General features: G+C 38.9%; 1 protein-coding gene across 1 annotated transcript in view; it reads left to right on the top strand.

Annotated features, from left to right (window-relative positions):
• PLS3 (plastin 3) overlaps nt 1-21,835 on the top strand; it is a 74,763-nt gene that overhangs the window by 22,600 nt on the left and 30,328 nt on the right. The window contains exons 3-14 of the mRNA XM_006901581.1: nt 1,717-1,846; nt 2,527-2,659; nt 4,489-4,570; nt 5,753-5,918; nt 8,203-8,345; nt 11,233-11,328; nt 13,131-13,326; nt 15,891-15,969; nt 16,906-17,020; nt 17,607-17,740; nt 19,767-19,890; nt 20,306-20,430. Coding sequence (XP_006901643.1) covers nt 1,717-1,846; nt 2,527-2,659; nt 4,489-4,570; nt 5,753-5,918; nt 8,203-8,345; nt 11,233-11,328; nt 13,131-13,326; nt 15,891-15,969; nt 16,906-17,020; nt 17,607-17,740; nt 19,767-19,890; nt 20,306-20,430 — 1,523 coding nt within the window. The remainder of the gene's footprint in view (nt 1-1,716; nt 1,847-2,526; nt 2,660-4,488; nt 4,571-5,752; nt 5,919-8,202; nt 8,346-11,232; nt 11,329-13,130; nt 13,327-15,890; nt 15,970-16,905; nt 17,021-17,606; nt 17,741-19,766; nt 19,891-20,305; nt 20,431-21,835) is intronic.

Below are 21,835 nucleotides of genomic sequence, written 5' to 3'. Positions count from 1 at the left end.
ATGGTCATGGAGGAGGAAGGATGAGTTCATTGGATGTGTGTGAAGTTTAGAGTACTTGATGCATCTATATACTATTTGTATGGGCACGTACACATATCCACTCTGAAATAGAAGGTCTAGCATGAAATCACTACTATGGAAACAGAGCAAGTTTGATTTTGTAAAACTTACACTACGTACTGTTTGCCTAAATGGAATAGTGTTTTCAGACGTTCAAGTCAAGTCAGGATTTAGAACAAGTAATGGGCAAAACATTCTTCTAGGTTGTATAGTCCTGGTGTGTCCACTTGCTGTACAGAGGTAACGTGTGGTCACTGTGAAGCTGAACATTGTGACACTGATGTGTCAAATGCGAGAATGGTTACCCATGGTGGACAGTGTTTGGTGGAGCTCCCTGATTAAAACAAGCTTGGATGCAGGAGTGGCATCCACTTCCAAAATTACTTGCCTCCGGAAACCCTATGAACCTGGAGAAAGAATGAAAGTTACACAAGTGTCCACGTCTTTCATTCATAGAGTCGCCTACGACTCGACGGCACTTCGCAACAATGGGCAAAAGATGACTTTGACAGCACTGACAGTAACTTCATATAAATTACAAAAGAATTTTATTTTGACAAGACATCTTCTTGGAAAGTCTAAGTACAAAGCCTGTACTCCTTGCAGCCCGACGCGGTCTTGTACAAGACATAAGGCTTGGTTAGCATAGAGTGAGCTGGCTGGCTGCTCCTCATAGCTGCTCCAACAGCTAGAAGCAGAACTGCTCTACACTCTAGTAGGGCTGCACCTTCCTGAAGTTGTGTTTTGTGTGTGTGTGTGTGTGTCTTTCTCAATTATGCTAATGGCCTTCGGGTGCTTTTGCTTCTGTTCATGTGTTTGGTAACTTTCCCATCAGGTCCTAAGTTTCTTTTCAGAAATCCCCTTAGTGTTCTTGACATCGCCATCGGAGGAGCTCTGGTAGATCATCAGTTAAGTGCTCTTCTGCTAACAGAAAAGTTGGCAATTTGAACTCACCCAGTGGCTCCATGGAAGAAAGGACTGGCGATTTGCCTCCATAAAGATTACAGCCTAGAATGCCCTCTAAGGCAGTTTGGCTCTGTCCCATGGGGTTGGCATGAGTTGAAACTCTCCTTAACCAGCACCTAATAATACCAGCAATATACTTCATCTGAAGATATGTTTGTCAGCAGCTGCTAGAGCTTGCTCTTATTAACCTATTTTCTTACCTTTCAAGTCAATGAACTTGTACTAAAAATCCACGATCTTAGCTTGGTGGTTTGGTGTGTTTATTTTTAAATGAGCCATATATTTTTCTCTTTCTCCGCCCCAAAAATTGTCATTAAAGAAGGGATATTCTTCGGCCTTCTCTCTCCAGGAGAAGAACAAAGCTTTCCTTGTGTAGAGACAATTGGCACATTTACCTTGGCCTTTGAACCACACGAGCTTCTGGCCTAAAACGGAACCTGTGCATGTAACACTTAGCATTTTTGACACGTGTGCAATTGACTTGCTGGCATTTCATTATCAGCAGCGACACTGTAGGACTTGTTTAGCAGTTCAGAAAGCCAGCCCCCCCCTTTTTTCCCCTTCATCTTTTAACACTCATCATCTGGGGGGGAGGTGGGGAAAAACACAGACAATGCTATTCTCAAAGACCACACTGATTGTTAAGGCTTGATTTAACTTTGTGACTCTACAAAATATTTCAATCACTAGATTTTCCAAGAGGTGAAAAGCAGTGATATTGCCAAGACCTTCCGTAAGGCCATCAACAGGAAAGAAGGAATCTGTGCTCTTGGGGGAACTTCAGAGCTGTCCAGTGAAGGAACACAGCATTCTTACTCAGGTAATCATTGAGTGTGCGCTCGGTTGGCACAATAAACAAAATAGAGTGAGTAATGTCAAAGAGGGAGTCTTAGAAAAACATGTTTCCCTAATTAGGACCACAGTAGAATTCTTTTGTAACATGTATTTGGGTTTGAGATGAAGTGTTGCCATAGAATCATTATAGATACTGCCTGCCTGCATAGCTTTGCTAGCTTTTAAAGACAGGCTCTGAATGCGTATAGTGTTAAAGCTTCATTCCAGTGAAGGTCTACAGTAATGAACTTTGTAATGCAGTTTGTAGCCGCTTCTTTAACACATTGCTGCAAATGACGGCAAATGTGTTTCTTAGCATGGTCATCATTTTAAAAAGTGTGCGGGATCACTTAACCCCATTCTGTTACTTTTGTGAATTTTGTACTTTTTGTTATCCTTTTGATTTTGAGGGAAGTGAAAGCATACAAAGCATATTGATTTCTTCCCATATAACATTCATCTACACTTTGATTTATGATATTCGTTACAATCCCCAAAACGTAACTGACCTCGTGTAATTCTTAATAGCCACTGTTTTCCACTCAGGTGTCTGGATTTCCAGAGAGGACAGCTACACGTTTGTAACACTTAAGATAGTTTCCATTTAGGAGTCAAATATATAATCTAGAGTTTACACTAATTTCTTGTTATTCTTCCAAATTTTAGAGGAAGAAAAATATGCTTTTGTTAACTGGATAAACAAGGCTTTGGAAAATGATCCTGATTGCAGACATGTTATACCAATGAACCCAAATACCGATGACCTGTTCAAAGCTGTTGGTGATGGAATTGTACTTTGGTAAGAGATTCCTTTATCTCACACTGAGATGTCTAAAAGTAGCCTTCGCCGTATTTGCTGCTTCTGTTTCTGAATACTGAGCAGCTTCACCTCAGGTCCCAATTTGCTTTGAAACTTGGCGTGGCTCTGCCTATTTATTACATTTCACCTCTGTGACTGTCTGTGAACGCACCATCAACAATTGAATCTCAGTCTCACTCTTAAACATGGAAACTGGAAACTCTGTTTCCAGTTTCTTCTCATAGCTGAATGTTATAACAGTAAAGCTTCATTGAGGTTAAGTATGGCTGTTTACTTTAAAGTATGGTATGTTGTGGGGGGAAAAGAGAGACAAAGACTACTCTTCAGGTCTCAAGGTCTTCCAAAAATACGTTTAGGCTTCTGCTGCCCAAGGGTATTTTGGCAGACATGACATAAGATTAACAACAGTGTGTCTGTCGATGTTGTTATTTAGAGAGTTTGTACAGCACAGAAATTGAGAGCCAATCCCATAATGAGTCAGCCTAGGTTCATAATCAGATTCTTAATAGCTGTGTAGCACCTTATGTAACTCTTTCCATTTTCACGTCTCTTATGCCACAAATTTCATTGTCTTTACCTCACGCATCTTTTGTGGGCATCGTTATTTTTGTTAGGTACCATCGAGTTCCACAAGACTCATAGTGACCCTGTCAACAACAGATCTGAACCTTGCCCTGCACAGCACCACTGTGAGCAGCGCTACATATAAAGTGCTTAGGACAGTGCAATTAAATTAGATTCTTCCTTTGCAATAAGGGAGCTGTGGTGGCATACTCCACAAGGGGTTGTACTGCTGACCCAGAAGTCTCAGCTTTCTGGAAGTTGGAATCCACCAGTGGCTCCAAGGAAAACAGGCAGTCGCCTCCCCTGAGATTAAAAGCCTCAGAAACCCACTAGAGAGTCAGCTGTCAGTTGGTTCCAACTCAACAGCATTACATTTTTGAAGGGGTTTTTTGGGGGGAGGGCAAGGAGTTGATCTTGGTTGTTTGAAAACCTGCTTGAAAATGTAAGTAGAATTTTCTTCTTCCCCCTTCCCCATTTATAAGCAGTTAAAGACATAGTTATCACATATATTTGTATAGGGAAGGAATTACATGGCACTATTTATTTAGTAATTAATTTTTGCCTAGAAAGAAACATGATTCTTTTCCTGTACAGAATAAAATTTGTTAGGGCAGTATTACAATGAGCATCTAAAACCCAATGTTTCTGTAAACTTTCATTACAACCACAATTTAAATAAATACTAAAAAAAATGTTAGAGACTAACTCCAAATTTTACCAAATATGGTTCTTCCTAATAGGGTCACAGCATTACTAAAATAACTTTCTTTTCTCTCATTTCTGTATCACCAGCCCTAAATATAGTGCCTCACTTGTCAGTTAGGCCCCCGAGAAATATTTGGTGAATAAAAAAAAAATCTCATGCTCAATGAATTTTACCTTAAACGTGGATAAATAGTAATCTGTGATTGTGTGTTATGTAATAGAGATTCACATTTTCATTGTTGAATTTCATCTTTTAAAATATTACTTTTTAAAAATACTCAAGTTCTTCTCAAAGGGAATGTAAAATTTATTTTAAAATAACAAAGAAAATGTACATCATACTCCCCTACATAGGGATGCCCAAGTTTTCTCAACATTTGAGTCTCTTTTTTTTCTTTTCAGTTTTCAGTTAAGAATGACGGGAGTCCTATATTGCATTTATGTTTTTCCTTTACGTGAGAAACATATTTAGCCCTTCAAGTATTTGTGATTATTTGCAAGGGTTTTTTTTAAGCCAGATTGATTCATTTTTATTTCAGTAAAATGATCAACCTTTCAGTTCCTGATACAATTGATGAAAGAGCCATCAATAAGAAGAAACTGACTCCCTTTATCATCCAGGTACGGTGGTTTCTCCTTTCTTTTCTATAAAAGAGTTTGATGACCTGCTCTATTGATCTTATGCTCTGCTCTTTATATGTCCTCTCATTTCATCCTAACTACGACTCATTATATTAATTTGGCATTAATATATAGCTTTTAAGGGAGCTCTGGTGACTTAGTGGCAAGAAGCTGCACTGTGATCCCAGAAGTACGTGGTTCAGAATCCACCAGATGCTCTGCTGGAGAAGGAGGGACAAGCTCCTTCTGTACCAGTCAGATCCGATTTGACGGTACACACCAAAAAAATAATAAAATTTAGACATATATAGCTTTTAAAAGAGAAATTAGCTGAAACTCAGAGATGTTGTCACACTTGTTCAAGGTTAATAACTAGCTATGTCTGAACTGAGGCTCAAAGCTCAAAGCTCCAGAGTCCTATTTTCTTTTCCTTACACAGTCCTATGTTCAAACAGTGCAGAAATACTTGGCTGTGGCATGCATAAGAAATAGAACCTTGTTCTTTTCTATCAAGTGATTATTAGACCATTAAATAACAGAATTTCCCAGGCAAAAGTATACCTTGGATTGTGAGCACTGATAACTTCTAGAACACCTTCTGGTATATGTAGTCCTATTGGTATTGGGTATTTTTAGAAATGAGTTGCCCAGGCTAAGTGCACCAGCTAAGTGTTCAACTTCAACCTGGAAAGTCAGCAGTTCAAACCCACCAGCCACTTCCCTGGGAGCATGATATGCCCATCTACTTCCTTAAGGAATGGGAAACCTACGAGAGAGTTTTGCACCCTTCTACAGGGTCACTGTGAGTCACAATTAGCTTGATGGAGTGGTCTTGGTTGGGTATTTTTAGAAATATGGTGGTTTACCCACAAGGATATGTTTAATTAAGTCACTAAGCCTTTTCTTTCAATGTCAGTATACTACAAAAGAGACTAAATAAAAATGTCAAGCGACCTTACCATGGAATTCTGCAGGAGACAATAGTAATAAGGCTGGAATTCATTTTAGCTGCGCTTTTCACAACCAAAGTCTGGAATTTGTTTTCCGTGGATCGTTTATTGGTGAAATGAAGACATCCAGGACATTAACTTCCTCATTGAGTGTTCTTTTCAGTGAAGGAAAATGTAGACTGCTAGGTGATGGAAAGGTCAAGACTAAGTAAATAATTTTGCTGTCTTGCAGGAGAACTTGAACTTGGCACTGAACTCAGCCTCTGCCATTGGGTGTCACGTTGTAAACATTGGTGCAGAGGATCTGCGGGCTGGGAAGCCTCATCTGGTTCTGGGACTACTTTGGCAGATCATTAAGATCGGTTTGTTCGCTGACATTGAATTAAGCAGGAATGAAGGTACTGGAACACAGTCTTTGTTAAAAGTTCTGGATTGGTTACTTTTTTCTAGTCTGTCTTGCTTTCCTTTAATTGAGGTGATTAGATAATAACTGGAATTAACATAAGGTAATGAATGTTATAGTGTTATTCAAGAAAACAGCCTAATTATAAATCTCTCCTTTACTATTAACTACCGTTTGTCTGGTGCTTTATAATTAATTTTGCAGTAAAGACACAAAAGCACAAAGAGGTTTAGGCAGTTTCCCAAGGTTCCAACACTTGGTATCTTTTGGTTTCTGTCCTGTCCACACAGCCCCCACCTTATCATCACCCTCAGCTCCAGACCTCTAACACTGTATATACTGTGTCCTCTATTTTTCATTCCTTTTAGGTTTTGTCATGGATTTATACTTCTTCTGATAGTCTCTGACCCAACATCAGTAGTGTCACATTTCCCAAACCAGCAAAAATGTCAACTGTTTCTTAACATATATTTTTATATCACATCATGGATTTATATCACATTACATGTGATGCAACAGGGAGCTCTCATAGCCTAGTGGGTAAGGAGCTGTGCTGCCAACCCAAAGTCACAAGGTTCAAATCTAACAGCTGTTCCTCAGGAATAAGATGAGCAGTCTCCTCCCATGCAAATCACATGATTTACTGCTTCTGGAAACCCGCTAGAGGATCAGCTAAGAGTAAGTTCCGACTCAGTGACACATAACAACAACAACAACAATGTGATGCAGCTGTTTTCTGAGCCATTTTTGCATCATCCTCCCTATATAAATTTAGGATATTGAGCTCCATGCCCATATCATCATATTTTAGTACAAAGTTCCTAGAATCATCCGTCATTCCTCTTTTACTTTGTGGGAAGAATGTACAGTTGCACTTTGAACAGCATGACTTTGAACTGTGTAGGCACATTGACATGTGGATCTTTTTTGCCTTGTTACTTCAGTGAGCTTGTGTTTTGCTAATCATCTCTGTGTAAGCTGTTCATCATTGCCAGGAGATGATTACTGACACACACACACACCCCCATTGTTTTAAGTGGTTACTTGTAAGACTTGAGCCCATGCAGTTCAAACCCACGTTGTTCTAGGGTCAACAGTGAGTAATACAGTTCAAGGGCAAATGTTATGTTTGAGATTCTCACTGTTTTGAGGGTTTCTCTATGTCTGTCAATAATCTACTTTGGCATACTTACACATGATAAGAAATATTTTCTTCACACATTCAAGACTATGTTATTCTTTCAAACCACTCATATCTATCTTTGAGTGGAAAAAAATAAGAATTCTGGTTATCTTGAAGGAATGGCAGTCAGTACACAAAGGGAAGAGAGAAAACATAATTAAAACATAATTACCAGACTAAGTAACGCTCTATAGCCTCTGATATGGTGGAGATGGGTAGTGAACAGAAAGTATCTATTCTTGCCTAAATTAGTGGCAAAATGATACAATATGAAACAGACTCTTATCAAAGAAGATGACATTTGCCAGATGATGGTTTCCCTTAAACAGCCTCAGTAATCAGGCAATTTCAGTTTCTCCTTGTTCAATAGAAATCTCTTTTCAGTTTATGCAAAGTAATTTATTGCATAAGGATCTTATAACTTCAAGCGATGCTTACATTTAAACATTTAGAAGAATGCTAACATTTAAGCCTCTACCTGTCGTATTGGGAATAATTTTTTTTAAAAAATAGAAAAACCTTTGGACTCTTCCACATCTTAAGTTCAACAAAAGAAAACTTAAGTGGTCATTACATGTTAGGTGCTAAGGAAAATGGAAAGTTGAATGATAATTCTTTAAAAAAACACTTGAGTCCTTTAAGTGTTGACTGATTATATTTTAAATATAAATACCATAGTGTGTTTCTTTACTCAGATCAAAATATTAATGCTATTTTCCCAGTTTTTCTAGATCCTCCACTAAATCAAAGAGTTTAAAATTATTAAAGAATTGTTGAATTATCAAATTATTAAATATTACTAATATTTTCACATAATTACATCATGTGAAAATATTAAACTTAGTGCGTTTCGTTTTTAGAGCATGAAAAGTAGTTATAAAGATAGACAAATATGTTTCTGCTTTATCATCTCATTTTAATATGTTTCTATTTCTAGCATCTTAAATTATTTCCTTACATGTGAATCTTTTCTATTAGATTTTAAGCACTCAGAAACCACAACTGAGTCATAAGTAGGTCTTAAAAGACTGAGCAGACCTGTAACAACTATTACCAGACCCTATACTGATTGTGGGATTTTGTTTTTGTCTTAAAGCCTTGGCTGCTTTACTTCGTGATGGGGAGACTTTGGAGGAACTTATGAAATTGTCTCCAGAAGAGCTTCTGCTTCGATGGGCGAACTTTCACTTGGAAAACTCAGGCTGGCAAAAGATCAATAACTTCAGTGCTGACATCAAGGTAACTCTGCAAAGAACTTTAGCACTCTGCGGGGTTCATGACCGGCTTGGGTGACTTCTCTTCCTTCACTGATCATCTGTCCTAACATATCACCAAGCCGCCTTGTCTCTTGGACCTAATGGTCAATTTCAACAGATGTGAAGTCTTCTTATCTCTTCAAGTATATTGTTTTGTACAAAAGTGTAAGAAGTATATATTATAGTCCTAAGTTTTCACATAACACCTGTTGTTGAACAGACTATAAAGAGATAGGAATTGACAGTCCTGTTCTTAACTGCCTCTCCCAGGCCTCAGTGTACCTGTTAAATCAGGACCTATAACAGAGAGCGATAGGGCCTCTTCTTTCCTACTCACCGTTCAATTTGGCTTCTACCATTCCATTGCTCACTTAACACACGTGTATGACCACTGTGTTGAGTTGAATTTTAGCATCACTGTTAAAAATGAACTGTAAGGAAACCAGGAGGAGGGAGAAACTTATTGCATTCATTTTGCACATTATTACTTCTTCTCTGGGATAAAATCAAATCCACTGGTACTGGACATTTTGATGGAAGGAAATTTCACATGTTTCTCCTTCAGAGGGGCCAGTGGATTCCCACCACTAACCTTTCAGTCAGCCGTCCAAAATGTAGTGCACTATGCCACCAAGGCTAAAGGGAAAGAGGACCAATATTTCTAGAGCAAATACTCTGCTGTTGTCATGAACTGATTCCATCTTCTCATAATTCCTGTTGTTTGGAACCCAAGGAACAAAGTTGGGGGTCTTCATCATATGACAAGACCCAACCATAGAGTCAAGAGGGTTGTGAAAACAGTGTTCCGTGAGCCTATCACTTTGGCCATTTGCGAGAAGAAGGGATCAGGATAGTTATAATAGTGATTATATCACTGAGAATTAAGTGTAGTCCAAGTTTACAAAACCAACTAAGCACACACATTGACTGACTTACCCATATTTAGCCAGTAGACACTGCTTTATGCATTAGATGTGCACCTCAACACCATTTGTAAATCAGTTTTATGCAACAGACCATTATTTTAAATGTATAAGAGAAATGGAAATAATTTTTTAATGTATTCTTTTCATTTATTTCCTTTCATGTTTTCTCTCTATGTCTATATTTCTATCATGTAATTGTCTGATCTATTTTCACAGAATTCCATAATAGAAACTTTTTGTTATTGTTAATAATGCTCCTCAGACATCATTTCTTTTACTCACTCCCTTCCCCCATGATTGTGCATCAAAAACAGTGTGATTTTATTTCATAAAGGCCATTGGCGTGAACAACATTGTGAAGTTCTCTGCGTTTTGGATCACTTTCCAAAATACTTTTTCAGGCTTGTTGTGGTTGTCAGATGGGCCTAAATTTTCTTTATTATTATTCATTCCTTCAAGAGATGGCTTTTCATGCCTCTTCCTTTTGAGTGTGGGAGGGAGAGGTAGTGACTCATTTCTAAGACAGAATATGGCAGAAGTGATGAATTGTCATTAAAGACTCATCAAAAAAGGTCTATGCTCTCCTCCTGACTGAATAGTTTTTTAAATGCCAAATAGTGATTGGTTGTTAATATTAAACAAAATAACTTCCAGTTTATCAACGATCACATTTCCACCTTTAAAGCTCCTTTCAGGGTTAGGAATGCTCCCCTTGCTGGCCTGTGTTTCAGCTGTTCTTTTCACATGCATAGGCTTAGATTATGAATTGTTCATGTACTTTGAACAGGCATTCTCATAAGTGAAAGCATTTTGTTTAACTACTGTGCACTAGACTATAGGAGGAGGTAAGTCTTAGGCCTCCTGATGGTAGGATTTGCATTTGCACGTCACAAATCATTCTGCAATGACTTTCACTCACCCGATTTCCATCCTTCCTAGACCCATTGATAGCACTGTGTAACTACTCTTTGGGTAGCTGGTTGAAAGTGGCCTTTCTTTGACTGCCCCTAGAGTCAGATTTGGCAGGTCTTGGAACCAGTAATCTGCCTCTTAAGGAAATTCCCATAGGGAACAGTGATACACATTGTCTATCACTTTATAGTCTGTCTGGATTTTGAAGGCTCAGTAATAGGAATTGGGAAGATGGCTGGTAGAAGGTAGAAGGCAGGGTTAAATACTCTTGACTGAAAAAATTTTTCTGTCCTCCTGTCTTCATATTCCAGAGAGCCAGGCAAGTGTAGAAAAGACACTTAATAAAGTGTTTACCTTAGTTAATGGGGTTCTCAAGCCGTTTTCTGTAAACCGTCCAAATTAACCCACCGCATAATAAGAAAGTCACCCTGTTTTATTACCTCTTAGGATTCTGAGAAATGTTCAAGTGATTGAAGACTTGTCTGTCTTAAAACAACAAAAAGAAGCAGCTGATTTTGTTAACTGTATTCAGATTCATAAAGGGCTAAATATTCTGTCACTGAAAGAAAACTCTAATTTTAAAATTTTGCCAACTATGCACATCTTTAACAATACTAATAATCTCTTCTTCTCAAGTTATGGTATATCTGGTGCTTTGTAATTGTGTAACCTGTTTATTTTCTCTTTCCTTATGCTTCCTGGATCTCTGCTCTCCTGCTTTGTTTCTCTTGTTTGTCCTGTTTACCAAGCTTATTGACTTCAGTAATTCAGTTAAGGTACCCAACTCGTTTTGTGTATAAACACTGGTATATGGAGGACCTTGATAAGTTGTAAAATCACATTAAAAGCTGCTCACGCCTGTTCAAGACTGACCTGGGTCTTCCTGGGGAAACGTCTGTGCTATGAACGGGCAGAGCCTTGTGCCATAGAGTCTCACAAAATCCAGTACAAACATTCTCCCAAATATGAGACAAGAGGATGCATCCATTCCTTGTAACTATGATCTCACTGAAATTTCCAATTCATTTGTAGGATTCTAAAGCCTATTTCCATCTTCTCAATCAAATTGCACCAAAAGGACAAAAGGAAGGTGAACCACGCATAGATATCAACATGTCAGGTTTCAATGTAAGTATCTGTGTTCTTCTGACTTCTACAGTCTTAACAAAGTTATTGTCGATTTACTGCAAATAAAAGAAACTTGAAGCACTCTTTTTATTTTCTTTTTTTTGAAGCATTCTTTTTTAATGCTTTTCAAACTCGATTCTTTAGATGTATGCCTGTAATTGAGAGCCAAAAAAGACTTGCTTTGGATTCTTTGAATAATTAGTGAGTGAGTTCCATAATCATCAAAATATTGGTTTAAATGGTGGCAGAAAATAGTCAAAGCACCACCTAAGGCAAGTATAGGAAGCTCTGGTGACCTAGTGGTAAGAAACTGCTGCAATCCTGAAGGTACATAGTTCAAAACTACCAGTTGTTCCACTGGAGAAAGATGAACAGTCTCCTTCCATGATATTAACTGCCTCTGAAAACCTGCTGGAGGCTCGACTTATATGTCGGTTCCAACTCGATGGTACATAACAAGACAATTCTGGATAAAATAAAGTAGAAGCACTTATCGTCCATCTAAATAATTGCAATATAACCTCACCAGTAAATTTAATATTCTTTATAATATTCCTGCAAAGAGAATGTTTATAGTCTCCTAATCTATTACTTCCAATTTGAGAGTGAGGTAATTGATTGTGTTCTCCAGTTACATCGCCAGATTGTTTGGTGACCTTGAACAAGTTTTCCCTCAAGATGAGCCCCTGTTTTACTTGATTATGAAGTAAGAAGTTGGACTAGACCATTAAGTTCCTTCCAGCTCATGTTTGTAGGAATCTGTGGTTTGTACCCCCAGATACGGAATGCATTCTAGTAATTAACATAATCCACATGCCTAGCCTATTAAATAATAGGGTCGAGTGAATTATACTTGTTAAAACCATTTTCACTGCCCTTACAGGCAAGATTTCGAAATGGTTCTTGTGCCTGTATGGTAAGGTCACGTTTGGTTGAGATAAGGCAGATGAGAGGGCTCACCCAGGTCTCTATGGTTCTACAAATAGGCCTCCCTGCTTAGTTTTCTTAAAGCACACCTCTTATTTCTTTTCTCAGATTCCTTCAAGGACATCCCCCCACCCCATTAATTCTAGAATTCCATTTGAAACGCTCTGCTTATTGAAGACCCTCCACAGTCTTGCTCCATCACTTCTAGGCCAGTTGACTGCAGCTAGTGACAGCCATGCCATGTGTCAGAGTAGAACTGTGCTTATCTGGTTTTCAGTGGCTGACTTTTCAGAAGTAGGTGGCCAGGCCTTTCTTCCGAGAGGCCTCCAAGTGAGTGTAACTTGCCAGCCTTCCAGTTAGCAACCATGTGCGCCATGCAGAAACTGCCAACACTCCTTTCTCTGCACTCCATAGCCTTCCACATGCCACCACCATTCAGGTGCCCCCATTTCCCCTACTCACTTTACCTCAGAACATTTGTCCATGCTTTCCCCTTGTCTTCCAGCACCCTTCAGCATTCCCAGTCTTACACGTATTTCAGGGCCTAATGAAAAATTCTGAAGAGTTTTTAGCTTTTTCCCTTGCTGCATTTGTACCTCAAAGGGTAAGATCTAACTTCCCTTGCTTTAAAGGTTGTCTTAAAAAAAAAGTAGTCTTTTACTGCAGCAATCTGGTGCCCTCTCGTGTATGTTTAAGGTACTGCATACCAGAATAACCAACTTCTTTTTTTTTTCCATCCAAAACAATTTTATAATAAGTACCATATGCTGGCTAAGAGAAAGTAGAATCATATATCCAGAATATCATTGTAAGGAAACATTTCTATATTTTTAGAATGGCGTTTTAAGAACTGTTTTCTTATTTTACTTAAACAGGAAACAGATGATTTGAAGAGAGCTGAGAGTATGCTTCAACAAGCAGACAAATTAGGTTGCAGACAGTTTGTTACCCCTGCTGATGTTGTCAGTGGAAACCCCAAGCTGAATTTAGCCTTTGTGGCTAACTTGTTTAATAAATATCCGGCACTAACTAAACCTGAGAACCAGGATATCGACTGGACCCTACTGGAAGGTAACTGAAGGTCTCTCAAATCAAGTGTGTGGAGAGCTCCATCAGATCTATTGACCATAGAGTCGCTGTGAGTCGTTCTCTACTTGATGGCAGCTAACAGCAATGTGTAGGATGGTTTCAAAATCCTGGCTTGACTAAGCTTCTTCATCCAGTTTCCTTAAGTGATGAGTAAACTATGCGAGCTGGTAGAAAGACAATGCAAATGAACTTATAAAAATAGTCAAAAAAATAGTGTACGGTCACTTTGTGGAAAGTCATTGAACACGTTGCTGAACACTTTTTAACTTGATGACCATGCTTAGAAACACACTTGCCATCATTTGTGGCAACGTGTTAATAAACCAGCAGTTTGGTTCCAGTATTTGAAGATTAGACAGCTATTTAAAAACTGCAAACCTGATAAATTCACACATGCACAAATTTTGGCTTACACACTATAGTGTTTGTGTGTGTAGTTCTTTTGTTCTTCCACGATCAGAGTAACTATAATAACGTGTAGCATTTTGCATCTCTATCAGCTTAAAAAATTATATGTATTATATATATGGTGATATTATGTATATGGTTATTAATTCTTTTTGTTTGGGAAGGGAGAGTTTACATGTCTAGGTTATATATGCATGATGTATAATATTTATCATCAGAATACGCAACTCTTTTGTTCATTGGATATCCAAAGACAGGACAGAAATTTCTTTCACTTAAAAAAAAAAGTAAAATAATAATCACTCATAGTTTCATGGTTTGTATAGAGGGTATGCTTTTTTTTTTACCATACTTATTTTGAAAACTATCAGATTAAAGGTAAAATAGAAATTAATGAATATGAAAATAAGAAAGTTCTGGTGGTGTAGTCCATAGGGTGTTGCACTGCTAACTCAAAGCAGGTGCCTTTCTGGTGGTTCGAATCCACCAGTCGCTCCATGGGAGAAATATGGGTAATCTCCTGGGTGATTTACAACCTCAGAAACCCACTAACCAACAATATACTTGAGGGTTTTTAAACTGCTGTAGATGAACATTTGTTGTTGTTGTTTAATGCCGTCGAGTTGTAGACGACTCATAGCGACCCTACGAACAAACAGCCTGAACACTATTCGTACATAGAGTTTCCAGAGGCAAGCCATTTTGGAAGTGGATGCCGCTCCTGCTCCCAGGCTTGATTTAGTCGGGAAGCTCCAGCCAACACCGTCCACCATGGGTGCCCATTACCACGATTGGCACATCACTGTCACAGGCTTCAGCATCACAGCAACCACGAGTTACCTCTGTACAGCAACGAACAGACCAGTGCTATACCACCTAGAAGAATGTTTGACAGGAAGACAATTTGAACCTGGCCGAGTGCCACAGATGACAATCACCCACCTTCGGCTTGGTTGCACAGCTTCCTTCCAATAGGCCAACGTAGCTCTCTCTTGGTCGTCATCATTGTTATTGTTGTTTAATGCTTTCGAGTCGTAGACGACTCATAGAGTTTTTAAATATATAAACAAAGCCTGTTGGCATTGGTTACTCAGAAGTGTGGGATTTGGGAGAGAGATTGGAGAAAGATTAGAAGAAAAAGAAGATATAAAGACTTTATAAACCTGTGAATTACTTAACTGATTATAAGAGTATATTCTTTAATTTCAGCATAAATTTAATAAATTAAAAGCTGCAAGTGTGTAAGGGAGCTCTGGTGGCCTAGTGGCAAGAAGCTGCACTGCAGTCCCAGAGGGGCATGGTTCGAATCCACCAGATGCTCTGCTGGAGAAAGAGGGACAGTCTCCTCCTGTACCTGTCAGATCTGATTTGACGGTACACACAAAAAACAATGAAATAAAATAAAATTTTAAAAAAATTACAGGTTTGTAATCTTGATAGAATACATGGAAATTCGCGTTGCGGAAAACTTAGATCTGTATTGGTGGGTTTTTTTTTAAAAGGATGTGCAAGGGGAGGGGAGATTAATCATGGGGTTGTACAATTTGATGGATGGGGGGGTGAGAGAAATTGCAAGAATCTTTTCTGGAAAGCAATGTATTTGAATTCGTATATAATGTTTTTAATATATTTTTTATTTTTCTATTTATATACCTATATACATTTATAACTTTTAAAATATTTTTAATAATAAAATAAAACCCAAAAAGTATAAAGTTTAAAATCTGAAATATTTATAAAATTTTTAGGATCTTCATGTGAAAAAAAAAAAACACCAAACAACAACCACCAAAGGCAATCAACCCATTGTTCTATCATCTAGTCCATTCTAACTCTTAGCAACCTTACAAGACAGTGTAGAAAAGCCTGACAGAATTTCCAAGGCTGTAACTCTTTAAAGGAGCAAACTGCTAACTGCTTAGTCTTTATCCTGTGGAGTGACTGATGGGCTCAAACAATCAACCTTTCAATTAGCAACTGGGCACTTAACCATTTCACTGCCAGTATTCCTTTTAAAGCTGCGCAGAGCAGACAAAACCATGTCCTGTGTGAATTACACTTAGTGCACAAGTGTAAAAAATTTGAAAGTAATTCTTCATGTTCCACTACTCACTTGAAAACAAATCCTTTTTAACTAGGGGAAACTCGTGAAGAAAGAACCTTCCGTAACTGGATGAACTCGCTTGGTGTTAATCCCCATGTGAACCATCTCTACGCGTAAGTTTTCCTGCTATTCTGAACATTTAAGAACATTATGAATGTATACTATGTAAAAAATTAACTTTCCATTTTCAAAATGTTGTAGATTGGAAAAAATTTGAGTGGTTGTTTCTACCACAGTTTGCCCAATTACATGAAGTATTTCTTCACAGTATCCTTAACTGGAAGTGATAGAATATATGTCTTTCCAGTAGTCTAGGGAGGTACCTTCGTTGACCTTAATGTTGTCAGAGTCAAGGAGGTGCTAAGGGAGACTATCCATGATATGCCGTAGGATTTTTGTGCTTCCTGTTTTCTCAGCCTGGAATATTCTTTGCCCTGCCCTCCTCTCCCCAAGGCTCATTTTTTTTTATATTGAATCTATCATTTCAGAGAGGTCTTCCTGACAATAGCCTGTAGTGCTCTAAGTCAAACCTTAGTTGGGTTTAGGTAGCAGTTCCTATATATTGTTGTTGTTGTGTACTGTCGAATTGGAACCAGCCCAAATTTGACCCTCCAGTGGGTTTTCAGAGGCCGTTCACTTCAGGAGAGGAGATTGCCCATCCTTCTCCCGCAGAGCGGCTGGTGGCCTTGAACCATGTGCCTTTGGGGTTGCAGTGCAGCTTCTTGCCACTAGGCCACTAGAGCTCTCCTATGTATTACCATATTATATATTTATCCATGTATTGTTGTCTGTCTGACTCTTATGTAGGGACAAAGATTTACGGGTTTTGTGCTTAGCCTCAAAAATAATCCCTTGCTCCCAGTGAGCTCTCAGTAAATGCTATTACGTGAATAAGATGGTCTTAGCTTTATCCTCAGCATAATGTTGATAGAAAATATGAGTGTTGAAGTTTCTCTATTTTGTTTGACAATAAGACATTATTGTTTCTTAAGGAAAGCGAAAGGTTCACTATATGAAAACACTGATTAAATTCTGTTTTGCTCCATTAGTGACCTGCAAGATGCTCTGGTAATCTTACAGTTATATGAACGAATTAAAGTTCCTGTTGACTGGAGTAAAGTTAATAAGCCTCCATACCCAAAACTTGGAGCCAACATGAAAAAGGTAGATAACAAAGGTGCTGCATATTGTTTTCACAGATTGTTTCTATTCTTAGTTTATTTTGTTTAACATTTTATTGTGTTTACAGTAAAAGTTAACATAGCAAATTAGGTTCTTTTTAACAATTCCTATACTTTTTGTTGAATAACAGAATTCCGTTTTTCACACCATTGTCAGCATTCCCAGTTATTTGCATTCTGGTTGTTCTGACTCTTCTTCATCTAGCTTCCCTGTTACACCCTTACCTTCACATCTTTAGTCTAGGATAAATCTTTAACATTAGATTTTATTTAAATTCTTATTTAGAGTATAGTACTCACAGGTGACATTCTTTTATGAGCCAATCTGACATTTGGCTGAAAGTTGGTTTCTGGGAGTGGTTTGAATTCCAAGTTTAAAGGGAATCCCCAGGATTTCAACTTGTTTTTGTTATGTTTTGAAAACACTTCAAGTTTCTTGAGGACAAGAACTCTAACTTACTTGTTTTTGTGTGTGGGTCCTAAGGACTTAGTCTCGCATATACATATGCAAATACATGCATATTAAACAAATGAAAAATCTTTAATCATTTACTTTTGTGTGTTTGCAGCTTGAAAACTGCAACTATGCTGTAGAGTTAGGGAAGCATCCTGCCAAATTCTCCTTGGTTGGAATTGGAGGGCAAGACTTGAATGATGGAAACCAAACCCTGACATTAGCCTTAGTCTGGCAGCTCATGAGAAGGTATAGTATACACTGTATGCTGTTAAAACATCTCTATTACACGATCTAATCATTCTGAATGAAAAGCATCAATGACTACATCTTTGAAATGTATTCGGTTTCTATCCTGAAGTATAACCAATATAACCTAATACTGTTGACGCTGATCCACCCAGAATACCCTGAAGGACAAAGCAGAATTGTGCCCATAGGTTTTCCAAGGCTGAAATCTTCATAGAAGCAGATTGCCACACCTTTCACCCACTGAGCAGATGGTAGATTCAATCCACTGACCTTTCAGTTAGCCATGAAACAACCGTGGTGCCACCCGGGCTCTAAATTGAACTTATGTAATGAATATTTAGTCCTCAAATTAACATCATTGCTCCTCAGTAATTTGGAGCAGTCCTTGACTGCTGACTTTCCCAATAAAATGTTTCCTAATCTCCTGACTGCTGGTACCAAGTGTATCACTTGTGGATCCAAGTAAGATGAAGTCATTGACAGTTTTCAGTCTTTTTTCCATGTATCATGATGTTGCCTATTGGACAAGTGGCGAGGACTTTTCTTTTCTTGTTGTTGAGGTGCAATCCATATGGAAGGCTGCAGTGTTTAACCTTCTGCAGCAGCTAGGCAGGCAGAATTATGAATATTCCATTTTCCTTAGGAATCTTGATAGAAAGATTAAAGCCTTATAAGGAAATTATCAGAAAAGGATTTGAGAACATCCCCAAATAACCATTAGAAATGGAACATCTCTTAATGTGATGCAGAAAAACATTCATTATGAGTGAATGAATGCCTGCCAAGCCTCAGCTTACTTGAAGTCATTACCTCTGTTGGAAGAATACGAAATGTGCTTCAAGTAACTTGATGGACTTGCTCATTAAAGCACAGCAAATCCAATCCAGATCAACAGTCTGGCAGTCTTCTTTTCCCTATGTAAGCAGTCCTCAGCTCTATATGGAAAAGCAAGAAGCACTGAAGAGTAAAACCTATGCTGAAAGAGAAGAACAAAGTGGAAGTGTCCACACCTCCTGATTTTATAACTTATTTATGCCACTAAATTAATCAAAACAGTCTAGAGCTTTTACAACAATGGACAGACCATTGGAATAGAATTGACAGTCCAGAACTAAGCACACACATATATCTGTGGTCAATTAATATTTCACGCGGTCCTCAACTAGAGAAAGAAGCATTTCTTCACTAAAGATATGGTACTGGGAAAATGGAATGTCCATGTCTAGGAAAATGAAAGAGGATCCTTGGCCCACACCATACATAAAAAGAAATGTAAAATGGGTTAAGAATCTAAACATGAAAACTAAAGCCATGAAATCATTAGAAGAACAAGGTCAACACTGTCAGGCCTGGCAAAAAAAGGAATCAGTGTCACGAAATTGGACACGGAGAAATTACAGAATTGGCGTAAGTTTTGCTGCATTATATTCTCAACAACAACAAAGCAAGTTACAAAGAAAGGATGACAAATAAGCTCTACTTATCTTCCCTTCCTTCAACAGAAGGAGTGCATTAGTGGCAAGTCACTAGTCACTTTTTTCCCAAATTGGTGTCAGTCTTTTGCCATGTAACGTTTAACCCTTTAAAGCTAAGGAATGAAAGAAATCTATGCCAAACCACCATTCTAAACATAGGTCCTCGGGTGACCCGAACGATTTGCGTACCACTACACTTTGACACTTCAAACCCAAGTTCTGTAAGGATTACCTCCATGAGCCACAATGGCTTACATCCGTCCATCCGCAAGAGAATGGCCAGTCTCCTCCCATGCAATTTACTGCCTCTGAAAACCTGCTAGAAGGGGGTTGGCTATGGGTCGGTTCAAAGGCACACAACAACAACAGTTTGGCAGTTCAAACCCAACTTCTGTAGCAGTTGTAGCCAAGAAAATTCTGGGGAGAGCAGTTAACACGGATTGCCATGACTTAGAGTTGATTCAGTAGTGACGGGAATATGATGTTTTCTATATATTTTTTTTTCTCTCTATAAAGCAGACTGTGTCTTTTCCTCCTGCTTTCCTTAGGTATACCCTCAACGTCCTAGAAGACCTGGGAGAGGGTCAGAAAGCGAATGATGACATTATTGTAAATTGGGTGAACCGAACATTGAAAGAAGCTGGAAAATCAACTTCCATTCAGAGTTTTAAGGTAAAGCTCTTTAATTGTTGAGAATTAGGATTACTGGGAGACACGTAGACTGTGGGAGAACCGCTGATGGAGAGGTGGTGGGTGTGAGAGGTAGAGTTGGGGCAGAGAGCTCCTGTGGCTTAGTGGTAAAGGCATCACGCTGCCAACCTAAAGGCAGCTGGTTGGATTCTGCCGGCTGCTCCTTGGAAGAAAGATGAACCATCTCCTTCCATGTCTTTTATAGGCTCCAGAGAAACCTCAGGACAGCCAAGTATGAGTTGATGCCAACTCACCAGCACATAAAACAAAAAGCATGGTTAGATTAATGGCAAGAGTCCCTCTATTTGCCGGGCTTTGTTCTGGGAACTTTACATCAAAGCGGTGATGTTAATTGGTACAAATGTAAACTGATCATGTTTGTTATCCTTTCCACTAGGACAAGACGATCAGCTCCAGTTTGGCCGTTGTGGATTTAATTGATGCCATCCAGCCAGGCTGCATTAACTATGACCTCGTGAAGAGCGGCAGTCTAACGGAAGACGACAAGCATAACAATGCCAAGTAAGGGAGCCCGCATAGCCTCAGCACATTGAGCAGCCGGGCAGCCAGGAATTCTCACTCGTTCCCTGCCACGAGAGAGCATTGTCACCTGGGAGAATCCCTTCAAGTCTTAGTTTCATTAGTAAACTGGGGGCAATAATATTTACTTTCGATGAAAGGCAAAGCCTTTAAGGGTTTAGCTGTGTAAATGGCACATAACAAGTACTCCTTCGACTGTTGCTTTTACTGGCTGATGGAAGTACTGGATGGAATACATGTTTTCAGGGCAAATCAGCTGCAATTTTATGCCATGGCAGGCAGGGAGATCGTGCCTTGGAGCATTCATCTTCTGTCCCTAAACTGGCAGGACACTTGTGGATGTTCAGCAGAAGACTCTGCCTTGCATTTCAACAATATTCTAAAGGTCTTTTTACACATAGCTCTTTCCCCTTTTCCACCAAGGACCAGACTTAAACTTCAGAGTGAAAAACGTATACCATGAAATGCCTCAGAAGTTTGCTAAGAGGCATTCCTGGAAAACTTTAGAGCTTGGCCCACCATTTGCCCCTTCTTTGAAAAGTGTTTGCAGAGTATACTATGTTGTTGTTGTTGTTGTTAAGTGCCATCGAATTGTAGACGACTCATAGCAACCCTATGAACGAAAGACCTGAACAGTTGTATAACTTTCACCCTTTCTCCCGGAGGCAAGCTATTTGGGAAGTGGATGCCATTCCTGCTTCCAAGCTTGTTTTAATCAGGGAGCTCCACCAAACACTGCCCACCATTGGTAACCATTATTGCATCAGTGTCACAGTGTTTAGCATCACAGCAACCACAAGTTACCTCTGTATAGCAAATGGACAGACCAGTGCTATGCCACTTAGAAGAATGTTTGACCAAAAACAATGAAAACCAGGCCTAAGGGCCACAGATTAAAATCACGCACCTTTGACTTGGTAGCATCACTTTCTGTCCACTAGGCCAACAGAGCGCTCTCTCTCTCTTGCAGAGTATAGGACAAGGTTTAAATATTTGCAAAACGAATCTCTTAAAACTTCTCTTTGCAGTAAAATGATGGTATCATAATCTTTGATGAGTCCTGTGTCAAAACACCAAGAAATGCTTCATGCATTAATTGAGCTGTGCTCATGGAAATTGCCCTAGTTGGATGTACCAGTTTTTTCTTTGCTTCCCTGCCCATTTACTTTGTAAATTGCCCTCTCCTCAGTTGAATATTTTAATCTACTTCAGCGGCATGGATTTTAAATCTGCCATATAAAGGAGGTGGTTGTTGTTGTTGTTGTTGTTATGTGCCGTCAAGTCGCTTGTAACTCATAGCGACCCTGTGTACAACAGCCCTAAACTCTGCTCTGTCCTGTGCCAGTCGCACTGTCTCTGACACTCCCATCCCAATTATCCCAGTCAC

The sequence above is a fragment of the Elephantulus edwardii genome, unplaced genomic scaffold (assembly GCF_000299155.1).
Source record: "Elephantulus edwardii isolate Elephantulus edwardi_28Jun2011 unplaced genomic scaffold, EleEdw1.0 scaffold00336, whole genome shotgun sequence".
Taxonomy (NCBI): domain Eukaryota; kingdom Metazoa; phylum Chordata; class Mammalia; order Macroscelidea; family Macroscelididae; genus Elephantulus; species Elephantulus edwardii.
This window is presented reverse-complemented; position numbering and strand designations above follow the sequence as displayed.